General features: G+C 42.9%; 1 protein-coding gene across 2 annotated transcripts; it reads left to right on the top strand.

Annotated features, from left to right (window-relative positions):
• The first annotated feature begins 3392 nt into the window (after nucleotides 1-3392).
• Nucleotides 3393-19317, top strand: UTP25 (UTP25 small subunit processome component). 2 transcript variants are annotated; one of them, XM_064414358.1, is made up of 12 exons: nucleotides 3393-3752; nucleotides 4870-4909; nucleotides 6091-6340; nucleotides 7096-7302; nucleotides 9397-9485; nucleotides 10880-11290; nucleotides 12346-12565; nucleotides 14948-15150; nucleotides 16372-16554; nucleotides 17198-17310; nucleotides 17719-17964; nucleotides 18771-19317. In XM_064414358.1, exons 1-12 carry the CDS (start codon nucleotides 3652-3654, stop codon nucleotides 19015-19017), a joined length of 2310 nt encoding a protein of 769 aa, XP_064270428.1. In that variant the 5' UTR covers nucleotides 3393-3651; the 3' UTR covers nucleotides 19018-19317. The 2 variants fall into 2 exon arrangements, with proteins under 2 accessions (XP_064270428.1, XP_064270429.1); XM_064414359.1 differs by lacking the exons at nucleotides 3393-3752; nucleotides 4870-4909; nucleotides 6091-6340 and adding an exon at nucleotides 6570-6764.
• The last annotated feature ends 1146 nt before the right edge of the window (nucleotides 19318-20463 follow it).

Here is a 20463-nt window from a genome sequence, read left to right as displayed (position 1 = left end):
CTCTTGTTTCATCAAGTTATTTTTGCTCATAACTCCAGCACACGTAGACTGAACTGCTGTAAAGAGAAGACATTTTACTGTGTTCTGTGATCAGTGACTGTGGTACTTTATAATAAGTTTGTAGAAAGGTAAAGTTTATTTTTACTTATATATGTAAAAGTGTGTGTATATATACATAAATATAAATTCACCATCTCCTTTTGATACTAGATGGCTTCTGAATTGAAATTCTTGCAAATCCATGTTTGTGTCATGTTTAGTAATATGGATGCCAGACTGGTATCAATTTATCAATTTTGGATAAACTAGTTTGTTGGATAAACTATTTCCCATCTTCTTTTCTCCTACTTATACCACATTTCTCCATTTTTGCTTCCTGCCACATTTCTTGGCAAGTGGCAACAGCACCACTCCCACCACTGCTTTAGGTTTTCTCTCAAGTAATCTTTCTTCCTACTGACCAATTCCTCTGATTTTTCAGTCAGAAAATTTGTAGTTGCAATAAATACCCCATGCTTCATACAATTTATAGACATCAGTTTGAGCATGCTCTGTTGTGTTCTTAGGAGTCAGACATGAAAAGTTGAAATGATTCCTGTTTGAAGTGCCCACTTTTGCATCCATATAGCAAAATTATCAGGATCAGCAATTTCATTCCCTTAAACAAAGGCTATGTATGCCATGTGGGATGTTCAATGCATGACAGCAGAGCTGTGTGCTTCACAGGAATGTGTTCTTGCTAGAATTCCAGTTTGACTATGAAAGGAGTGATGTAGAAAAGGGAAGACATGAACTCCTTTCTTACCTTTCTCTTTGCTACAAGCCAGTATTGCAGCTTACACATCTTTCTTTTCATTATATCCACAGAAGTGCATACAATATAAATAAATAAGCATTGAACTTTACAAGCTATATACAAGAATCCATTGTGTAATTTACACTGCCTAAGAAACTTAGGGCAAAATTATTTGAAATTTTAGCTCTGTGAATTTGGATAGAAAGTGAGTGATCAACACATTTGTTTCAATTAAAAACATACACTGAAACGAAAAAAATCTCACAGGGGAAAGGGCAAAACAGAGGTGGAAAAGCAGGTATGAAGAAAGGCATGAAAGGGAGTTGCTGCAAGACAAAAGAGTGAAAGCAGTAAGCCAACAAGGAGGAATCTGTTCTGTTCATATTATAGAGTTCTCTAAAGGAAGTGGCTTTTATAAACCATCTGTCTCTGGGATGTCATGCAGATAAAAGTGCTGGAGATACACAGGTAGCAGCAGCACATTTCTGCTGACAGGGTTTAGTTGTGGCTGCTGACAGAATGGGGTCAGCAGAACAGATTTCAAATAATACAAGCTTTTCTCCTTTCTTCCTTTTCTTTCCAATACTGCTGGAATCAGAGATGCTGGTGCTTAAGAAATCTGTAAAAATAACATTGCTGGTGATATGTTACCATGTTAGCAACTAGGAGCTCCAGGGTAATTTTACAAGTTCATTTTAAAAATTTTATTTAAGATTTTCAAGTGGAGAGATCTAATTTAAGAAAGAGATTATCATATAACAGTAGTTACATGTTCACTGGTCTATGGGATATCAGCATCAGTGCTGCTTTACTGCCCATGCCTCATGACAGAGAAGCTGATGTGTTCATTTCCTGGGAAAAACATCTTCTAGGACACACATCAATGGCACCACAACATTTTAAGTAGTTTAATCCTAAACACCAAACACTGCCCAAGTAGGATCCTTCTCACACAGGAATGAGGAGGAGGGAGGAAGGAGTTGAGCAGAAAGAGGGAAACAATTCCAGGAATATCATTGGTTTCAATGATTAAATTGATGTCAGGATGGAGAGAGGAAAAGGAGGTGAGGATAGACTTCAAGCTACAGGACCAAATCTTCTAAACTGCTAGAAAAACTTCGCCGTTCTGGTGAAAAGAAGTTTGAATAAGTGGCCACAGAAGCAAGTGCTGGCATTCAGAACATCGCAAAATAATGAGATCCATGCATTTTTAATCCATAAGACAATATTAAAAAGCAGACTGAAATTCCACAAAGTAGCATGAAATACCATAGCCAGAATTTTGGAAAGAGAGTACAAACAACACTGGAGTCTGAGCTACAGGCTTACTGTCACAAAGGTCCTATAATTTTCCCTTTTTAACACACAAGAATGCAATCCCCAAAGAGTTCCTGAGCTCTCCTGATTCAGCTCTGAACAGACTCCTGCTCTTCCTGCTGTCTCCCAATGCCAAATTGTAAGTCAACAAGAAACAATTCTGCAACATAAGAATACACTGCCTTTTTCCCATTTCTGACAGAAGTGGGATTGATTGGCAATATTTTTCCTCTTACGGAGCATGACTGCCAACTTCACCAAAAAGCCCTGCTAGCTGGAAATCATTTATTTTAGTGTTGTTACGTAACATGTTAGCTTTGACTGGACCTGCCAGGGAGTTTCTGCTGCTGGGCACAGCCAACTGCTGCTGCTGCTGTCTGTGTGCTGCAGGGCACTGTGTAAAGCAGGTCACTGGAATGGTTTGGATTGAGACAATTTCCCCCAGGGCAGAGGGGTTTATTGAAGGGACTGACCATGGGATTAACAACACCAGGAATAACTCCCAGAGGCTTCTGTGTAACTGAACTGCAGTTCATGTGCTTGCTTCAGTCAAATCCATGGGTACCCTCAGGTCAGGATAGTCCAGAAGCTACAATCCAAATGCTAAACTCTTTTTCCCCAAAATATTGCATGCCTCCATCCCATTTGGAATTATGTTGCTCTCACTTAGTTCTGGTACTCCCAGAGACAAACTGAAACCTATTGTGTGTGCTTCGCAAATGACACCACCATTTATAGCCCTGTGTTACTACAGATAAAGGAGTTTCAGCTAGGTCATACCAAAACACGGGGATGTAACAAAGAACTGAGAATTAATTCACTCTATTTGACACAATTGATGGCTGTATCTGAAAAACTGTGTCCATATGCACACTTGGGCAGCACTCAGTAAGATTCAGCAGTGATATGTTAGAAGAGCCAGATTTTAGTGGGGTTTAATTTGGAGCTTTTGATTGCTTTTAGAATAAGGAAGCCTGAGTATTAAGGACTTGTGTTGGGTCTCTTCCTTCTAGCCTGACTGTAGAAGTTTCCCCAGGAGCTGTGTACTTTTAGCAAAGCGCTGCAGACCACGGCTCGGTTGCAGAAAGTGCTGTAGCTCCAGCAGGATCTCCCTGCGCTCAGTCAGCCCGAGAGCGGGGCCGGGCTCCGGGTTCCCGCTGCCAGCGCGCAGCTCGCCGGCCTCAGCGCGGCTCCGGCAGCGGAAACGCGTCACGGCCCGCACCAAGCTCGGGGTCGCGGCGTCGGGACGGGGCTGAATTTGGACACAGTCTGGGACAAGCGTTCCCTGCCGGCACTCTGTGTTCCCCAGCGCGGACCGCAGGAACAAACGCGCGCCCGCTCCCCGCACAGCACACCAGCCGCCGGCACGGCGAGGCGCGGCCCCTGAGCTCACCCCCCTGCGCCTCTCCTTCCGGCCGCCCGCGGCCCCGCCTTCCCGGCGTGCGGCTCCTGCCCGGCATCACCGGGCGCGGGCCCCGCCTTCCCGCCGTGTGGCAGCGCGGCGCGCCGGGCCCCCACGTGCAGCGGGCCGGGCCGGCATGGGCAAGCGGCGAGCCGGGCGGGAGCTGCTGCGCAGCCTGAGCAAGAAGCAGAAGAAGCACCTGCGGGAGTTCGGCGAGGAGCACCCGTTCTATGACAAGTGAGTGCCGGGCCGAGGAGCCCCGCTCGGCCCGGGGCCGGCCCGGGCGCCGCCGCTCCCTCTCACGCTTCCCCCGGGCTCCCGAGGGAAGGAGGGGAGCTGCAGCTGCTGCTCGTGAGCCGGGAACATCGAAAGCAGGAAATCTCGGCTCGGATTGTTGTTTCTTGCAACAAATGTAAACTCTTGTGGTGCAGGCCGGAGGGAGTGGGGAAGCGGAGGAGTGCGAGGTGGGCTCTCATTTTGGTAGCAGGCCGATCTCTTGGCTTGTCAGGGTTCCAGCCTTCGCACTGTTTACTCCGTGCTCTTTTCTGATCTCGGGAAGGGTATGAAAATAGAGTAGCGAAGATCTGTGTGCCAAGAGCCATTCCCTCCTCGGGGGGATGCCCGTCTGTCAAAACGACCACCTTCCTTTTGTACCCGCGTGTAAACCTCTGAGGAAGGAGCTGCTTGGTCCCGAAGATCTGTGGTGCTGCTGTAAGCCTTGCGGAGCAGGCACGCACTGTTAAGGGTTGTTGTTCGTGCGCCCCCGGGAGCCCCCTGGCCTGTGTGGATTGGGGTGGAAGGCCTGCTGGAGGGAACGTCCTGCGTGTCACGCTGGACAGGGATGCTCAGTCCCACACCAGACTGCATCTTTTTGAAAGAATTGACGTTAGTTTTAAGCCCAGCTTGCACACTGGTTTCTTGGAAGAATTGCAGTCCCAACACTGGTTAATTGATGCTGGTTTTCCTTTAGTTTGTGTCTTTTTCCCACTTCACAGGCCAATATTTAGTGCTAGAAGTAGTCTCTGTCTCTGGTTAACTTTTTTACAAACTACACTTGCAGCTAGATTCTTTTAATTCCTTTTCAGACCTCATCTTCTGATTAACACTGGATTTTATTTCAAAATATTTATTGATCAGTTGTAATGCCTGAGCACTTTGTGTACAGAGGGTCACATCACCTGAGAGGGTGACCTTTAAGGGTAAACACCCAGAGTGTTTTCTTAGGGAGACATGTTTAAGCCTTCTTTTACTTCTTTAAACTTGCATAACTGATCAAATCACTCTTCCCCTCATTTCTTTCATCATGCGTGTAACATCATTGGCAGAGTAAGGTATGTTAGTGCTTTCTTTTCAGGGTTTCTGGAAGACCAGAAGAAACTCAAATATGTGAATTGGTAATGTATTTTTATTCCTTCCTTACTTTTATCTTTGTGTAGTTTAGTGAAGTGGAAAACTTAGCATTTCATATTTCTAGCTTGTTCAGGCTGATTAAGTTCTTCCACTTAGAAAACCAGAATTTAGGAGAAAAAGATGAATGTGATTTTTGTGTGGCTCTGAATTGTTCTCTGTATTGTCTGACTCTAATACCATGAGAGGGCAGAAGCAGCAGGAAATAACACCAGTTCTTACTTTTTTGTGTATTAGTCACAGTGAAAATTAGATCACGCTCTAAGTTGTTTTAATAATGTTGGTAAACTTAGTGTTGCTTGAGTTAGGAGACTTTGTTCTCTCTTGAGCAAATAAATATGTTAATATTAATTGTTATTCTTCAGATTGCCAGTGCTTTACTTGTCTTTCAGTCAGGATTTGGTAATCCTTTATCATCAGATTAATAAAAGACTTCAAAGTTTTAATTTGGAAAAATTAATTACTCTGTTTCATTTGTTTCCTTTAGCAATTTTGTGCATTAATGTAGTACTTACTGATTTTTTTTTCCTTTTTGGGTTAAAAGAAACTAAGAAAGGAGTTATGGTGTTGTGTTGATACTCATGGTTTCACTATAGTTTTGGCTGTAATCTGGACATTGGTTTGTGCAAGCCCAGGACAGAAGTGGCTCAAGTCTGGCTTGCTCCAAGTGTAGAGCTGTACAGCTGAACCAAACCTGACCAACTCCCCGGGGAACCATTGCCCACTGACAGCTATTTCACTTACCTTCTTGAAAGCCAGAACATTTCCAGCATGCTCTATCCCTTGTATGGGTGCCTTTCTACAGTTTTCAATCCGTGTGTGGTTTTCGTAGAAGAATCTGGTGCTGGTTCAGTAAATGCTTTGTCCGTGGAGATCAAATGTCCTCACTCAGCTGAGACTGAAAGAACTGGGTTTGGTGATGCTTCCAGTCAAATAGGTACCAAAAGAGGCACTTTAGTCTGTCTCCCAAGATGCTTTCAAAACCTAAATTGAGGTGTCCAGTATATTATTGGCATAAAATGCTGGGTTTTGAAAAATTCCATTGCATTTATGTAAAGGTTTAGTGTGAGAGGGGAAACATGATAGTGTAGGTAGAAGTAAGGATTTTTGCCTGCTGCTTTATTGGCTGTTACTGTGTTGCTGTTTACATTCATGTTTTCCTTTCCAGTCTGAGGATTCTGATAAATCAAGTAAAGAAAGCGATTCAGAGACTGAAGTGGAACAGGTCTCTGGATATCATAAGCTCCTGGCTACTCTGAAGACCTCGCCTGAGTCTGAGAGTGAGGAAGAGGAAGATGAAAGTGAATCAGAAGAAGCTGAGGAAAGTGAGGCAGAAGTGGACAGTGAAGGGTCCCAGAAGACTGGAGAAGTAGAGGAAGGTGAAGAAGATAAGAATGACGTTCCAGAGGAGGAAGCAGGTTTGGAAATTTGTCTTTTCTCATGCTTCTTTGGTGAATGTTGCTTGACTAACGTATGTTTTTAGCCAGGATCCTGGTGTAGATTGTCTTGTTGGCTGGGTGCTCTTCTGCCTTGGAGACTCTGTTGCTCCATTGGCTCTGTGTGGGTGGGAGCAGCAGCTGCTGAAGGATTTAGCAGGGGAAAGGGTAGCTGTGCTCATTTGCCGCCAGACAGCCTGCTGCTGCTTCCTCAGATGTTGTTTGTGCGGCAGCACAGAGGAAATCCACATGGAGCAGCAGACCAGGGGTTCTCACCCACTCATGGGAGACACAAGCTGTTCTCTCGAGCAGCATCTGGCTTGGCTGTGCCACCGAGAGGAGGGAAAGGTTTGCCTCACAGCATGGGAAAGAATATGGAAATTGGAAGGAAACCTCCGCCTTTACGGTGAGGTGTCCTCATTCATGAAATCTGCAAAGAAACGCTGGGAGAGAGGAGTCAACCTTTAATAATTTACAGTTATTTAGGGTCTTCAGAAACTAAAAGTTAAATTCCCTAAACAGGTTACTTCTTCAATTTTGTCTGGGGGACCACATTTTGTGTTATGTAACATTTGGCATGCTAGCCGAAAGTCATCTTTATGGTAGAATACAAAGCTTGCTTTTATCTTTTTTGATAGAGATTTGGGAGAAGAAAATTGGTAACTCAAAGGGACCAACATCTACAGACAGTAACTTTTCCAGGAGAAAATAACCTGTTTCTTTCTAACAATTGACAGCCACAGACACAGCAGAGCAGATACTCAGCCAGGAGCAGGCTGATGGCACAGATACTTCTTGTGACCCACATCATGGAGTAATTGAGGAGTTTACTGATGTGAAACACGAATCTGAATTTAGCTTGGAAACCAATTTCATGGAAGAGGAGAGTGGAGATTGCAATGCAGATAGGAGAGACAGCAGTTCTTCACAAGCTCTTCCAGAAGGTAAAAAACTGTGTGTTTGTGTTTAAGGATTTGCCTTTAGAGGAGTATCTGTAAACATGTTTAAATTGTCCAAAACCCTAACGATGGGCTGTACAGCTTCTGAGTTCTTCCACTACATTATTCATGCTGCCCACATGTCAGCTGGTTATGTAAGGGACCCTTAACACTAATGCAGATGTGTAGCTGAACCATTTGTTCTCTGTAGCCCCTTGGGATCTGGAACTCATGTGGGGTTTCTGCTATGACTGGTAAAGCTTAAAGTATCAAGAACTAGAAAAGTGTGTGGAGGGTGTTACCTTGTTCTGTTGCTTTAATTGTAGTTTTAAAAGCCACTGTAATACAAAGAGCTCTGCAAGCCTGCACTTCACTATGGAAGATGTTCTTGGCACAAACAGCACAGTAGATAATCACAAAGCTGACCTGTGAGGGCATCCTTCACATCTCAGTGGAGTTAGAGGTCAGATTCTGAGAAGCTTGGAGCAGCCACAGTAATTTAGACAAATGCTCAGTGCTCTCGGAATTTTGAAGGTTATGCAGAGGAGTCTGACTGCACCAGGATCCAGAGAGAATGAAGCATCAGCAGAGCACATGTAATGTCTTTTAAGGGTGTATCCCAGAATCTCGGACTGATGGATGCATCCGAAGCTGTGGTGTTGGAGTTGTCCCACCATATGTAACAAAATAACTGTGTTGCATCCTTCAGCGACATGGCACGCACTGGCACTCGCACAGCTTCTGCTCATATTTAATGCTCTGTGCCTTTAATATCAGATGGCATACTTTGAGAGAGAGAAATATGTTTGTAGCATCCCTAGTGACGCTGGCTTGTCATCTTGGAGCAGCAGCTGACATTAGATCTGGGAGGCAGCCTGGGTGATACATGAAATGTGTGGAAGCATCAAAGGGCCATGTGATAGAAAAAACAGCTCGTTCTTGTTACCATGAGAATATGACTTAGGCTGCTGGCATTGCATTTTAATGAGAACGTAGCTCTCCAACTGCATGCTAAGTATCCTAACAGCTTTGTTCCACCTATAAATGATGCACTACCTCTCAGTGGGTTCTTGCAGCTTGGAAGTGTCTTTATAGTCTATTACAGAAAATGAATCACCTAAGATAGCAGAAAGAGGATTAATTTCTATTCTGGTCCTGGGGTCACTAAAATTCCTGAAATTGCATCCCATTACTCCCTCTACTTTATTGGGAAAATGTTGGAATCAGTAAAACTCAACTGAGGCGAGACCCTGCAGTACAATTAAATGATATCCAGTTCATTTCAGTTTCTGGAAAGATTTTCTCAATTTTTTTACAGTCTCATGATTAGTAAATATCTTGACTTTTGTCTGGGTAATTTGTGTGTGGGCTGGATATTTGTTGGCAAGCACCAGTGTTCCCTAATTAGTTTTCTTTATGCAGTGAATGCTGCTGTGCTGCAAGCAGGATACAGGGCTTGGCTTTCAAAATTAACTTTGCATGTGACTTTGAGCGTGCCAGTGTCTTTGAGTATAATGTGATTTAACAGTTCTTTGCCTCTCCTTTTCTTTCCAAAAAGAAATGCTGATTAGATAAATCAGACTTTTTCTCACTGCAGGCAATTTTTGTCCCCCTTCTTCAAAACTTGCCTAGTGTTTCTCTGCTTCATTACAGACTGTGTTCATATCAGTGGCCAAAGCCCTGGGCAGAACTGTTTGTAAACAGGAGGGTTAGCAAGTTCACTTGGGACTTTACTATTGACAGCCTTTTTCACCTGCAAGCAATGGACATGTCAGAGCTTAAGGCAAAAAATTGCCACTGTTTTCCACTACATATTGTTTTCCTGTCTAACGTTTGATTAGTGCTTGAAAATTCTAGTACTTCCATAAGTGCTTCTTTTTCTTTTTAAAAAGCAATCTGTCAAATCTGTTCTCTCTGTTCTTTGCAGAGAGAATTTGACATCCTTTCTCTCATCTCCAAGTGCTTTGAAATAACTAGTTTTAATTGTGGTGTTGGCCAGCATGGAAACTGTTCATCTCATTTGCAAATCCATTCTGCAACTTGATTCTACTATTAGCTGCAATAGTTCTCAGGCTATTTTTTTGTTGTTACTGTGAACAGATCCATTTAAGCAGCACATGAACAAAGAACTTGAAGAAAAGGAAATAAAGAAAATGTCTACGCTTCCTAAAACTTCAAGTCAAAGTCAGGTAATAATTTTCTGTAGCCATCCAGCATTTCTAGAGATGCCTGGATCAAAATGGTCCTTTTTTATATAATGATCCTTTTTGTATAATGATCCTTATTCACGTGAAGTAGATCACAATTGTTATTATTAGCTGCTGGCACTAGAATTATTGAGATTTTTTTCACTGTGTTCTTGTCAAACTGTTTTCTTCTTCATTTACTGCTGAGCAAGAGTTGAAATGTGAAGTCTGCTGTTTTGAAGGCATATGCTGACACACCTGAAACACATAGCTTTAGACTTGGAGCTGTAGTCCCAAAACCTTGACAATAGGTGGAAACAGGGCTTGTTTCTGAGTTGTGACAGCACAGTGCCAGGGATGTGCTCTGCAGCTGAATTTCTGAGGTGACATGTACACTTTTAAAGGTACTTGTGATGCACTTTCACATTCTTCCTTCAGGATGGCTCTGTCCCTGTATACAGTAACAAGCCAGTGAAGGGGAATTTATTACTGATATTACTTTATTACTTAATTCTGGCAAAAATATGTGAATTACAGTACCACAAAACCATCTCATTGCTTGACAGACAATACTGGTTTTCAAAATACTCATTTTTAGACAAACCTTTGCTTCATAACTTTTCCACATCTGATTTTGTTTTGGAGACTTGCCTCCCATTCTGGTCAGCCATATGCTGGGTGACATTCATTGGAAGGTATCCAATGGTTAGTTAGTCAGAGAGAAAGCTGTGATTTTTTAAAAAAATTTAATTTACTTTTTTGGCACATTACCAGTGGTCAAAATTACCAGTGCCACCTGAAGCAATGCATGATGTATCTTTGCTTAAATTCGTGTAGCTACTTTACAGGGACAGCTGGGGACAACTTGCATGGCAGAAGGCATAAAGTTTAGAGTTTTCCCCTACTACACTGATAGCGGTTCAAAATCAGACAGACACCCAACAAGACTGCATTTAACAACTGTATCACAACTTATGGGATTAGCCCCTAATGGGTTTATTTTCTTCTTTGATCAAAGTATGTACCTCACTGGGGTCAGCCAGTAAGCACAGTTGGACTGCAGGGTTCTCATCTTGTCCATGGTTTGAGCCACTGATTTGCTGGGTGGGTTAGGCAGAAAATTCCTCAGTTTCCTGTGGCATGGGAACAGTTACAGACCCATCATTGCAAGATCCATCCAGATCTACCAAGCTGAAATTTATTGTTATTTATCCTGGCAGACTCTCAAAGGGATTGCATATTGAAAAAAAAGTTTCCACTTGTATTATGAAAAGATGATTTCCTTAGTCTCATGACCTTGGTTAAAGCTGATATCACCAGCTGTGGTGATATGCTTTGAAGTGTGCAAGGTTTGGTACATATGACTCCTCAGTGTTGTTGGCTTATTTTTTTTCCAGTGGCCAAGGCTGGGTCAAGTAATTTTTTCTTCCACTTTGGAGAAACATAAAACTTTGAAAGCAGACAAAGAAGTTGATGTGAAACAGCTTCATCTCCACAAGCCTTTGGAATCCACTTGGCCAAAAGTGAATAAACAATTTCTGTCTGCAGTGGACAAACCAACTGATTCCCCTTTTACCCCGTTACAAAGAGAGCTCTTCTGTATCATGAATTCGTACCGGGACTTGTTCTACCCAGAAAGAAACGCTTTAACAAACGGAGAGGAGATCCGGCACGCTTACTGCCTGCATGCCTTGAACCATGTCCTCAAGGCCAATGCCCAGGTGCTCAGCAACAATGCCAAACGGAGGGATCGAAAGCCAGGCACTGACACCGACGACCACAGGGACCAGGGGCTCACCAGGCCTAAGGTAAGAGCGCTCTGATTCCCTGATCTCCACCCTGGCTGCCTGCTCAGGCTGTACAAACATCCTGGTAGTTCATCCACAAGTATTTCTGTTGCTGCTCTCTCAGAGAATGTGTTCCTGGGCTTATGCTTTTCTACATCCCTTTATCGTGCCTGGAAGTTGTCTTCCATGGCCAGGGAAAATGTCGTGTGAGAAGCAGTGAGCTCAGGGTTGTTAGCCAGCCTGGTTCTGTGCCAGGCCATGAGTTTGACTTAATCTCTTTTTTTGTCCCACTGTCACCACAGACTGACAAGTTTTCCTGCTTCCATATTTAAATATGCCAGTGCCAACAGGTGCCTCCATATTGATCTTCAGCATCAGTGCAGATAGTGTAGGCTGTCACTCACTGTGAGATGTCCTAGAAATGCTTTTGTCCTTAGGCACTAGTAAGGACTTGCCTGCATGAATGGATCTTTATGTACCTGGGAGTACCTTAGGGAATCCCAGCCCCACTTCAAGGCCACCTGTCGTAGTTGGGGGAGTGGGCCCCAAACCAATCCTCTCTGGATTCACAGCATCCTGTAGTTGATAACCAGGTGGATTCAGCTATGGCAGCCTGTCACCAGTGTGCCAGCTGCCTGTTGAACAACTCCAGAGAGTTGGGTTTCAGTGTGTGCCTCATGCCTGGCAGATCTCTGGTTTCTGTGTTGATTCCCCCATTAGCCATTTATACTTTGGAGTTCTGTGCAGAAACTGTTGCCACCCATCCAAGAGCCAGGCCTTGACCCTGTCGCTGTCACAGGAGCTCTTGCTTGCCTGGAGAACATGCTTAGTTTTCAGTTCTCCTGTACTGGTACCCTGAGTGAGCTGGGGAAGCAGGCTGAGCTGCTGGCCACGACCAGTTCAAGAGCAGTGCATCCCAGTGCATCTTCCCTCCCTGCTGCTTGTCAGAATGGTTTTGTTTTGATTGTTGGGATGCCCCACAGGGACAGATCCAAGCCAAAAGTTTAATTAACGTACGCTTAATGGCGAGTGTTCATATTTTATGGGTTATTCTGTGTCACTGTTGATCTGCACAGGTACTGATGATAGTGCCCTTCAGGGAATGTGCTCTGCGGATTGTGCATATTTTCATCAGTCTCCTCGAAGTGAATGACAAGAAAAAAATAGATGTAAGTAATAAGAAGCGCTTCAAAGGGGAGTTTGGCTCTGACCCAGAAGAGAAGCCCCCCAACCTGAAAAGACCTGAAGATTATGAAGCTGTCTTTGCTGGCAACATTGATGACCACTTCAGAATTGGTAATAACCTACTGAACAGATGATTTTTAGCTTGTGCAGAGCTGCTAAGTAACAAATTTTTCCCAAATGCCTTAGAGCTGTCAGGGATATATGGCTGTCTGGCAAGATGAGGGAAGAGACGAGAATCTTGACTCCATGTTTCAGAAGGCTGATTTATTATATTATGATGTTATATTATATTAAAATGCTATACTAAAACTATACTAAAAGAATAGAGAGAAAGGATCCTTCAGAAGGCTAGAAAGGAATAGAATGGAATGGAATGAAAACAAAAGCTCGTGACTCTCAGAGTCCTAGCCAGCTGCTGTGATTGGCCATTAATCAGAAACAGCCAACACGGACCAGTCAAAGATGTACCTGTTGCATTCCACAGCAGCAGATAATTACTGTTTTTCTTTTCCTCTGAGGTTTCTCAGCTTCTCAGGAGAAAAAATCCTGGCAAAGGGATTTTTCAGAAAATATCATGGTGACAGGGCTGGAAATTTGGTGAGACTCTAGGCTGTGTGGTATTCCTACTGGTTTTTCCTCTGGCAACCTGGATTTTTCTGAAAATCTTTCTTGCCTTTCCAGAACTTAGAAAAGGAGAGAAAATAGAGAAGGAATTATTTTCACATCAAGTTCAGAATAATTTAAAATGCAATGACAGCTTTCTTGTAGCAGGACTGCCCACACCTCATTTTGAAGATAGCCTTGATTATGCAGCAAAATCTTTTCATGTTATATAAAAAAAAAATCTTAAGGGTTTAATTGGCCTGTTCACAATGTCTCGTGTAATGGTTGGAACAAAATTAAAACTCAGTACTGAGCAAAGCAGTTTTCTGCTGTGCTTCCCATGCTTTTCATGGAAGCAAATGGGTAGCCAGCAAGTAGGAGTGTTGGACAAGCAGAAAATGTGAGACTTTCTTATAATATTGTAAACTTACACTGTTTAGTAACTCAGTATGCATAGAACTAGCTAGTGGCTTGGTTCCTGGAGCTGCTAAGATGAGAAGGCAGTTTTTCTAACTTAACTTGACACATCAGAGGCTTTTGAAATACTGCACCTTTTAAGATAAATTGGCACCCCAAGAAATGTAATGATACAGTGGAAGATGTGTGCAGGTCACAGTCAGTCTTTCTTTCTTCCTTCCCCAATGAATATCTCCCAGAATGAGAGCATCTTACTTTCAGTAGCATAGTAATTTTCCTTTGAGTCCTCTCCCATACCACACTCTACTTGTTCCACTTACTAAGTGTTAAGGCATGATTGAAGAAACTTTCAGTGCTGTTAACTTGCAGAAGCAAATTATAGAAGCAGAATAATTTCTCTTTCTTACTGTGCTGCACACCCTGTTACTTCTGCACAAAGATCTAATTTAAAGCACATTTGTTATGCCTTACTGAAACCACCATTCTTTCACATTTTTAAACAGAAAAAAGACTTGATGTTTCTAAACTGCTGTGACAAGTGGTATCTCCTTCCTGGAAATTCAACCAATTGAACCTTTCTTTTTTTCTTTCTTTTGTTATTTTTATCCTTGGGTTGGAATAGACAGCAGGAGGGGTCCCTACTGCTGTCTCTGAAATTCTTGGAAGGGCCTTCAGCTGAAGCTGTGCTATCTGCCTTCACATGGACAGGGAAAGAAGTTGCAAAGACTTTGTTGGGCAGATTGAAGGGGGTGGTTTGAATGTGGTCTGCACTAGCTGCATTTTTAAGACCAGGAAACTGTGGGTTCTGGAACTACTGCCACGTAGTTATGACACAAACTCCTTTGATTCCTTCCCTTTTGTGTCTGTTGCATGAGAAGTGATGCATAAGCTGGTTCAGAATGTACTCTGCAACATGTGGTGTGACAAGCAGTGTAGGTGCAAGACTTTAGTCACTGTAGCATGAAGAACCTTGTCCTGTGTGGTTTAGTAGCAAATCTTTCAGCCCTGTGAATAAAGGCACTTGGATAGTCAAGAGATCCATCCCAAATCTTTAGTGACAGATTAAAGTAACAGCTACTGTAATACCCAAAGTTCAGGATTTGGGGAGAAAGGAGTAGTTAATAATTTCTGCTTTTTTTTAATTAAGTTGTTCAGTCTCCTCATTTTCCATTTCAGAAGAAAATCAGAAATAATATGTTTAAGTTGAAAATTTTCATTCAGATTATGAAAAATCTTTTAAAAATAGTACAGAAATGCTTTGCCAGACTACATGAAAATTTTCCACATGCTTGTCAAATCGGGGTAGGGTGGATAAGCACTTTTTGAGGAGAGTTTCAGACAGGTTAGTTGTCCCCAGCTATATTCACCAGTGTGGGGAGAGGGAATGGGGGAAATTACTGTTCCAGAGCCTTCTGGAAGAATGTGTTGATAATTGATGTTAACTGAGAAGTTGCTGTTGGTGTTGTTGGACAGGGGTTGCGATTCTGCAGAAGAGCATGAGACTCTATGCACCCTTCTACTCCTCAGACATCATCATTGCCTCTCCCCTGGGCATCAGGACTGTCATTGGTGCAGAGGGGGAGAAGAAAAGAGATTTTGATTTTCTGTCATCAATAGAAATCCTCATAATTGATCAAGCAGACATTTACCTGATGCAGAACTGGGAACACGTTCTGGTGAGTTTTCCATGTATGTATTTATTTTTGTGCTGTGCTGTGTCTTGCTGGTCTGATGTTACTAATTTTTGGCAGTGAGCAGTATTGCTGATTTTTACTGACTTGATTCTAGACATGGATGTTCAGTTCTTTTCCTCCCTCCACCGTGATATTTTCCTTATACTAAGAATATTCTTTCTACAGATTTTGTGTAGTATTCAGGACATGTTCTCTCTACAACTTAGTTTGGTGCTTTAGTAATGTATTTCATCAAAGGGTTTTTTTTGACAGTTTTAATTATCTTGCAGCATTGAGAATGATGATTCCTTTAATCCCATCTGGGAGAAATTATGCCAGCTGTCTGACTGCCCAGTGTCTCAGATTGCAGCCGTGTGAGGAATCTGCGCAGCCTAATTCAGGTTCCTCCAGAAAGCAAGAGGAGCTGGTGCATGTCTCCATTGACTGCAGACATACTAAGCACTAGTCATGTCCAGAGTTACACAGTGTGAAGGGTTTCCTGTACATTTAATGCAAATAGAGCTCTTGGATTGTGGCTAGTCTGCAGCAGAACCCCTGCTTTTTGGCTTTTGGTTAATAGAAGTTTTCAGGATTGAAATGGTAGGGTTCTCTTTTCCACATAAAAATACCTCTGAGGTACTCGGGCCAGAAATTTTGACTCTAGATGTCAGTATGCATTTTGATGAGTCCAGAAGGTCCTCTTCCCTCAGGAGTTGCAGAAAGGGCACATGAGCCTACACAATACCCAAGGAATAAGTCTTGGAGCCTGCTTTCTGTTTTTCCCTTTAGGTACAACTGCCTGCCAGTTGGTGGCAGGGATGCCAGTCCTAGGCATTGTTCCCTGAGGGTAAAATGCAGTGAATTTCTTCAAACTCTACCTGAATGTGATGAGAGCTGAGTTGTGCTTAGGCTTCTTTTAGCTCAGAAACCTTGGGCCCGCTGACTTTAATACAAACAAATCCATTATACTTTTGCCTCAGGAGAAGATTACAAAGTTACTGTTCCCAGTGACTAAAGAGATGGTAGCTTTCAGTTCTGTGGCAGGAAATCAAGTAAATTGCTCTTGCTGTGGTCAATAAATTCCAGACAGTGGTGTCTTGGGAGGTGCTGCTTGTTTATATTCTGTGCTGCCCTGCTGGTCCCTGCCCTCTTTCCCACTGCAGTTAAGGCTTTTGCAGGTAGTCAGGGATGTCAGCAGTGATGTGCCTTCATCTGTCTGTGCAGCACCTGGTGAAGCACATTAACCTGCTGCCTCTGGATTCCCACGGGGTGGACTTTTCCCGAGTGCGGATGCTGAATCTCAACAACTGGTCCAAGTACTACCGGCAGACGCTGCTGTTCAGTGCCCTCCAGGACCCCCAGATTAACTCTGTCTTCAACAAACACTGCTTCAATTACATTGGGCAGGTGAGTTCACAGAGCACCTGGAATGCTGGTGTGGAAGGGAGGGGGAGAGGCAGAGAAAATCCAATCTGCGGAAAAATTCTGTAACTCAGTTGCTGAAAGACTGTGTGCCTATCATTTCTCTCACCCAAATGTTTCAGTCTGAATCCATGACATTGCATACTGTGCCAGAGGCATGAAGAGCTGCTCCTCATTCAATGATGCTTATTTGATACTTTCCTTTCATAGTAGTTGCTGTGTTATGTCAGAAATTGGATATTGGTTTTTTTAATTTGACAGACTCAAGTTATTTTGTTTTACCTATTTTGTTGTTAAATGGAGAGTTCATCTGCTTCCCTTTTTTTTATCTCCTGCTGTGTAAGTTGCATGAACTGTTAGTATTTTGAAAGAAGCAGGAAAAGTAAAAACTTCAGGAGACCATCTCAAATATACGGGATTCAGGGCATAAGCAGCCATTGTGTATTTAACAGACCTGGTGTGTCTGTCATGACTGTAGCTTTGTATTGGAGCTTTCTTAAAAACAGCCTTGAGCACTGTTTTTCTTAAAAATAGCCTTGTGCTGTCAGAGGTGAGCTGCAGAAAGCTGGCTGCAGCGTGCCTGCCTTTGGAATGCTGCTTCCCTGAACATCCTACTTCTTTCTCACAGGTGGCCGTCCGCAACGTGCCTCTCACTGGCTCCATCAGCCACGTTGTGGTCCAGCTTCCTCATGTTTTCCGGAGATTAGAAGCTGACAGTGTAACTTCTGTGATAGATGGAAGGTACTGTGTGTCTCAGCCTGGTTTGCTGTGCCCTAATGACTGCAATCTCAGATTTAGTGGAGCGTACTGCGGAGCACACTGTGGGTTCACCACAGAAGTACATCTTCATTAGTCCTCAGGTGTAGGCTGGGCTCTGCACAGGTGGAGGGAATACTGGCCTTCTCCTTGCCAAAGGCACTGGAGAATACAGTCTGGGGAAGGAATACCAATCTCTACCACAATTGTGTAGTGCTGGTAAAGCCTTTTATCTTCTACACATGTAGTAATTCTGTGAAGTTAAAAGAAGGGAAAATGTAGTGAAAATCTTTGGCAGTCTGTTGTTTGATTATCCTCCTGTCTGAGGTCATATCAGTATTAGAAAGCTGAAGTTTCACTGTGGTTAAAATGTATTTGTTGTTTTTAATTGAGGTTTCAGTTTTTCATCGACAAAGTTCTGCCCGAGTACCGCGACGCCATCATGTCCCACACGCTCATTTACGTCCCGTCCTACTTTGACTACGTGCGCCTGCGAAACTACTTCAAGAAAGAGGACCTGAATTTCACTCACATCTGTGAATACACGAAAAAGGCTGCTGTCTGCAGAGCCAGGCGCTTCTTTCTCAAGGGAGAGAAGCAGTTCTTATTGTTCACTGAGCGCTTCCACTTCTACAAAAGGTGAGTTGTGGGCCAAGTTTTCCCTCTGAGTTGCGTGTGTGCTGTTCTGAGGGTAGAGTCTGACCTTAGTCATAGATGGGCTGTGCAGCTTTTTGAATCTGTTGGATCCCTCCGAGGACTTCTTTGACTGAAGTAAGAGTTGTTAAGTTTACTTTCAAGTTCTTGCCTGTTGTCAGTAGTCCCTTTGCAGAGACTTTCTTATTTTGTTATGAGCAAAGCTTTATTCAGGAAGGAAGTGCTGCCAAGTTCCAGTGATGTCAGGACAGGATGATACAGCCTGCAAATGGGATTCATTGGGCCTTTTATTTGTGTTCATCTGTGCCACAGTAATTGTGTAAAATTTTGGAAGGAGTATATAATTGGTTCAATAATAATGCAATACAGCAGGCTGAGGCCACTTGAAAAATTTGTTACATCCTGACTGGAACTGTGTTCAAGTTCCTAATGGAACAGGATTTTTTTCTGTTAGCAGATGTGTTGGTAAATGTGAAAAGTTTCATGAGGCTTGGTCTGATCAGGCTTCACTGTATTAAAATCCAAGCTGCAGAGGCTGACCACTTCATAAATTGGTGGTGGTTGGTACTTTAGACGATGTCATTGTGCCTGGCAGTGTGAGATTTTCCCCCTAAATTCCACTTCTCTGTTTAGTCTTCAGTCCATGACGCAGGGTTTGTAAAGTTGAGCTACAGCTGATGTGCATTGAGGGTGTTGGAAATTGGAAGACTTGATAGAGGACTGATGTTTTACCATGCATATTTTGTAAAATTTGCCTCAAATTTTTGGGGTTTTATTTTTTTCTGCTACAGGTATACGATCAAAGGCATTAGGAACCTCATTTTCTACGAGCTACCAACATACTCCCACTTCTACAGTGAGATTTGTAACATGCTGAAGGCCACAGACAGTGGTGTGGATGCTACTTGGACCTGTACTGTGCTCTACTCCAAGTATGATGCTCAGAAATTGGCTGCAGTGGTTGGCATAGACCGCACAGCTCAAATGCTACAGTCCAAGAAGAATGTGCACCTCTTTGTTACAGGAGAAAATGATTAAGTGATTCTACAGACTGGATGATTGGATGGACCTGCATTTTACTCCTAATGCAGATTTTTATATTGCTTTTTAAAAAAGTATTAAACTTTTTACTCCCTTTTGTTAAATACTCTGTTGAAATTGTTTGTATAGTATTAAATTTTGTATTTCAGTACTCTGCCCAACAAGAAATGAAAGATGTAATTGAAAAAAGCAGGGCTTAGGAGGTGTTTTCTGTGTAGAAACAAAATCAATTCAGAACTATTTTTCGTGTATAATAAAAAACTCATGGGTCAGTAAAGATTCATGCAGTGATAAATAGCTTTCGGTTGGACTGTTTCATTTCATTTTCAGGTGTAGCAAACTCACCTTCTTTTCTTACAGAAGTTTTTCTTCTTGTCTAGGATAAGAAGAATGCCCAAGTATTAAATGAGTGGCTATTCTGTAAGCTTCCACAAGGGACGTGCAGGCAAGGCCTCTGTAGCATAAGTGTGTTGCTGAATGAGAGTTGAACTTGCTTCAACTTGACACTTGTGTGAATCCTTATATGTGCTTGGGTAGGAGCTAGGGGTTTGTGTTTGTCCTGGAGTGACCTAAATATCTCTGCCTCCTATTTCCAGCAGACCCTCTGGCTGGTCAGTTTTACCAGGGATAAGTACAAAACCAGGGGATTGCAAGTGCTCCTGGGATGGTGTCTGGCACCACAGGTGGAGGTGAGGTGATTGGTTTGTCTGGATTTTCTCTTGGTGGTTGCAGATGGACATGGAAGCATCGTGGTGCTGCCTTTTTCTTTTTCTCCTTCCAGGAAGCTAAGTCTAATTTAAAGGGAGTTCAGATTAGAAGGATTGGTTCTGCTAAGCACGTGCTAGGACTGCAGGAAGATTGTTCTCCAGAGGGGCAGGTGAGCCCTGCGTCAGCCCAAATGCAAGAAGGAAACATCCTGTAATAAGCTTTGAGGGAGTTCTTGTCTAGGAGGCTTAAGTAAATACACCAAAGTGAAATATACTCCTTGAGTAAATGAGGCACATACTTTCTGCCAATTTTTGTCATATTCCTGATTCCTGTATTCCTCAAAAGCTGTGAACTCCAGTAGTTATCATTTAGTAGACATGAAAATCCATGCAGTTTCTTGCTTTGCATTTAAAGTAATGTCTGTTAATTTTACGTACCTCTGCTGTAGCACACAAGAATTAAGAGCCAGCCCCAGCAAACTTCTCCTGGTGGGCATCTGCAGCACAGAGCAGCAGTGGCAATCAAGGATTTTTATTTTATGGATTTTTATTTTTATTTTATGGATGTGGGAGAATTATGGCTGTGCATATGAAAACAAGCACACAAAATAGGATTAAGGAATTTCCTTTCTACACCGGATGTACTTAGCAGAGATAATAGCTGACCTCTGAGGAAGCTAAAGTGGGATAGCTGCTTAGGGAGATAACATGATGCAGTGCAGCTCCTGTTTAAAGA

The sequence above is a fragment of the Passer domesticus genome, chromosome 3 (genome assembly GCF_036417665.1).
Source record: "Passer domesticus isolate bPasDom1 chromosome 3, bPasDom1.hap1, whole genome shotgun sequence".
In the NCBI taxonomy this organism is placed as follows: Eukaryota; Metazoa; Chordata; class Aves; order Passeriformes; family Passeridae; genus Passer; species Passer domesticus.
The sequence above is the reverse complement of the archived record's forward strand: the minus strand, read 5'-3'. Positions and strand labels throughout refer to the sequence as shown.

Coding starts and splice junctions, on each gene's coding strand:
- UTP25 (XM_064414358.1), top strand. CDS start 3,652: ATGGGCAAGCGGCGAGCCGGGCGGGAGCTGCTGCGCAGCCTGAGCAAG. Junction 3,753..4,869: donor GAGCACCCGTTCTATGACAA/GTGAGTGCCGGG, acceptor CTTTCTTTTCAG/GGTTTCTGGAAGACCAGAAG. Junction 9,486..10,879: donor AAACTTCAAGTCAAAGTCAG/GTAATAATTTTC, acceptor TTTTTTTTCCAG/TGGCCAAGGCTGGGTCAAGT.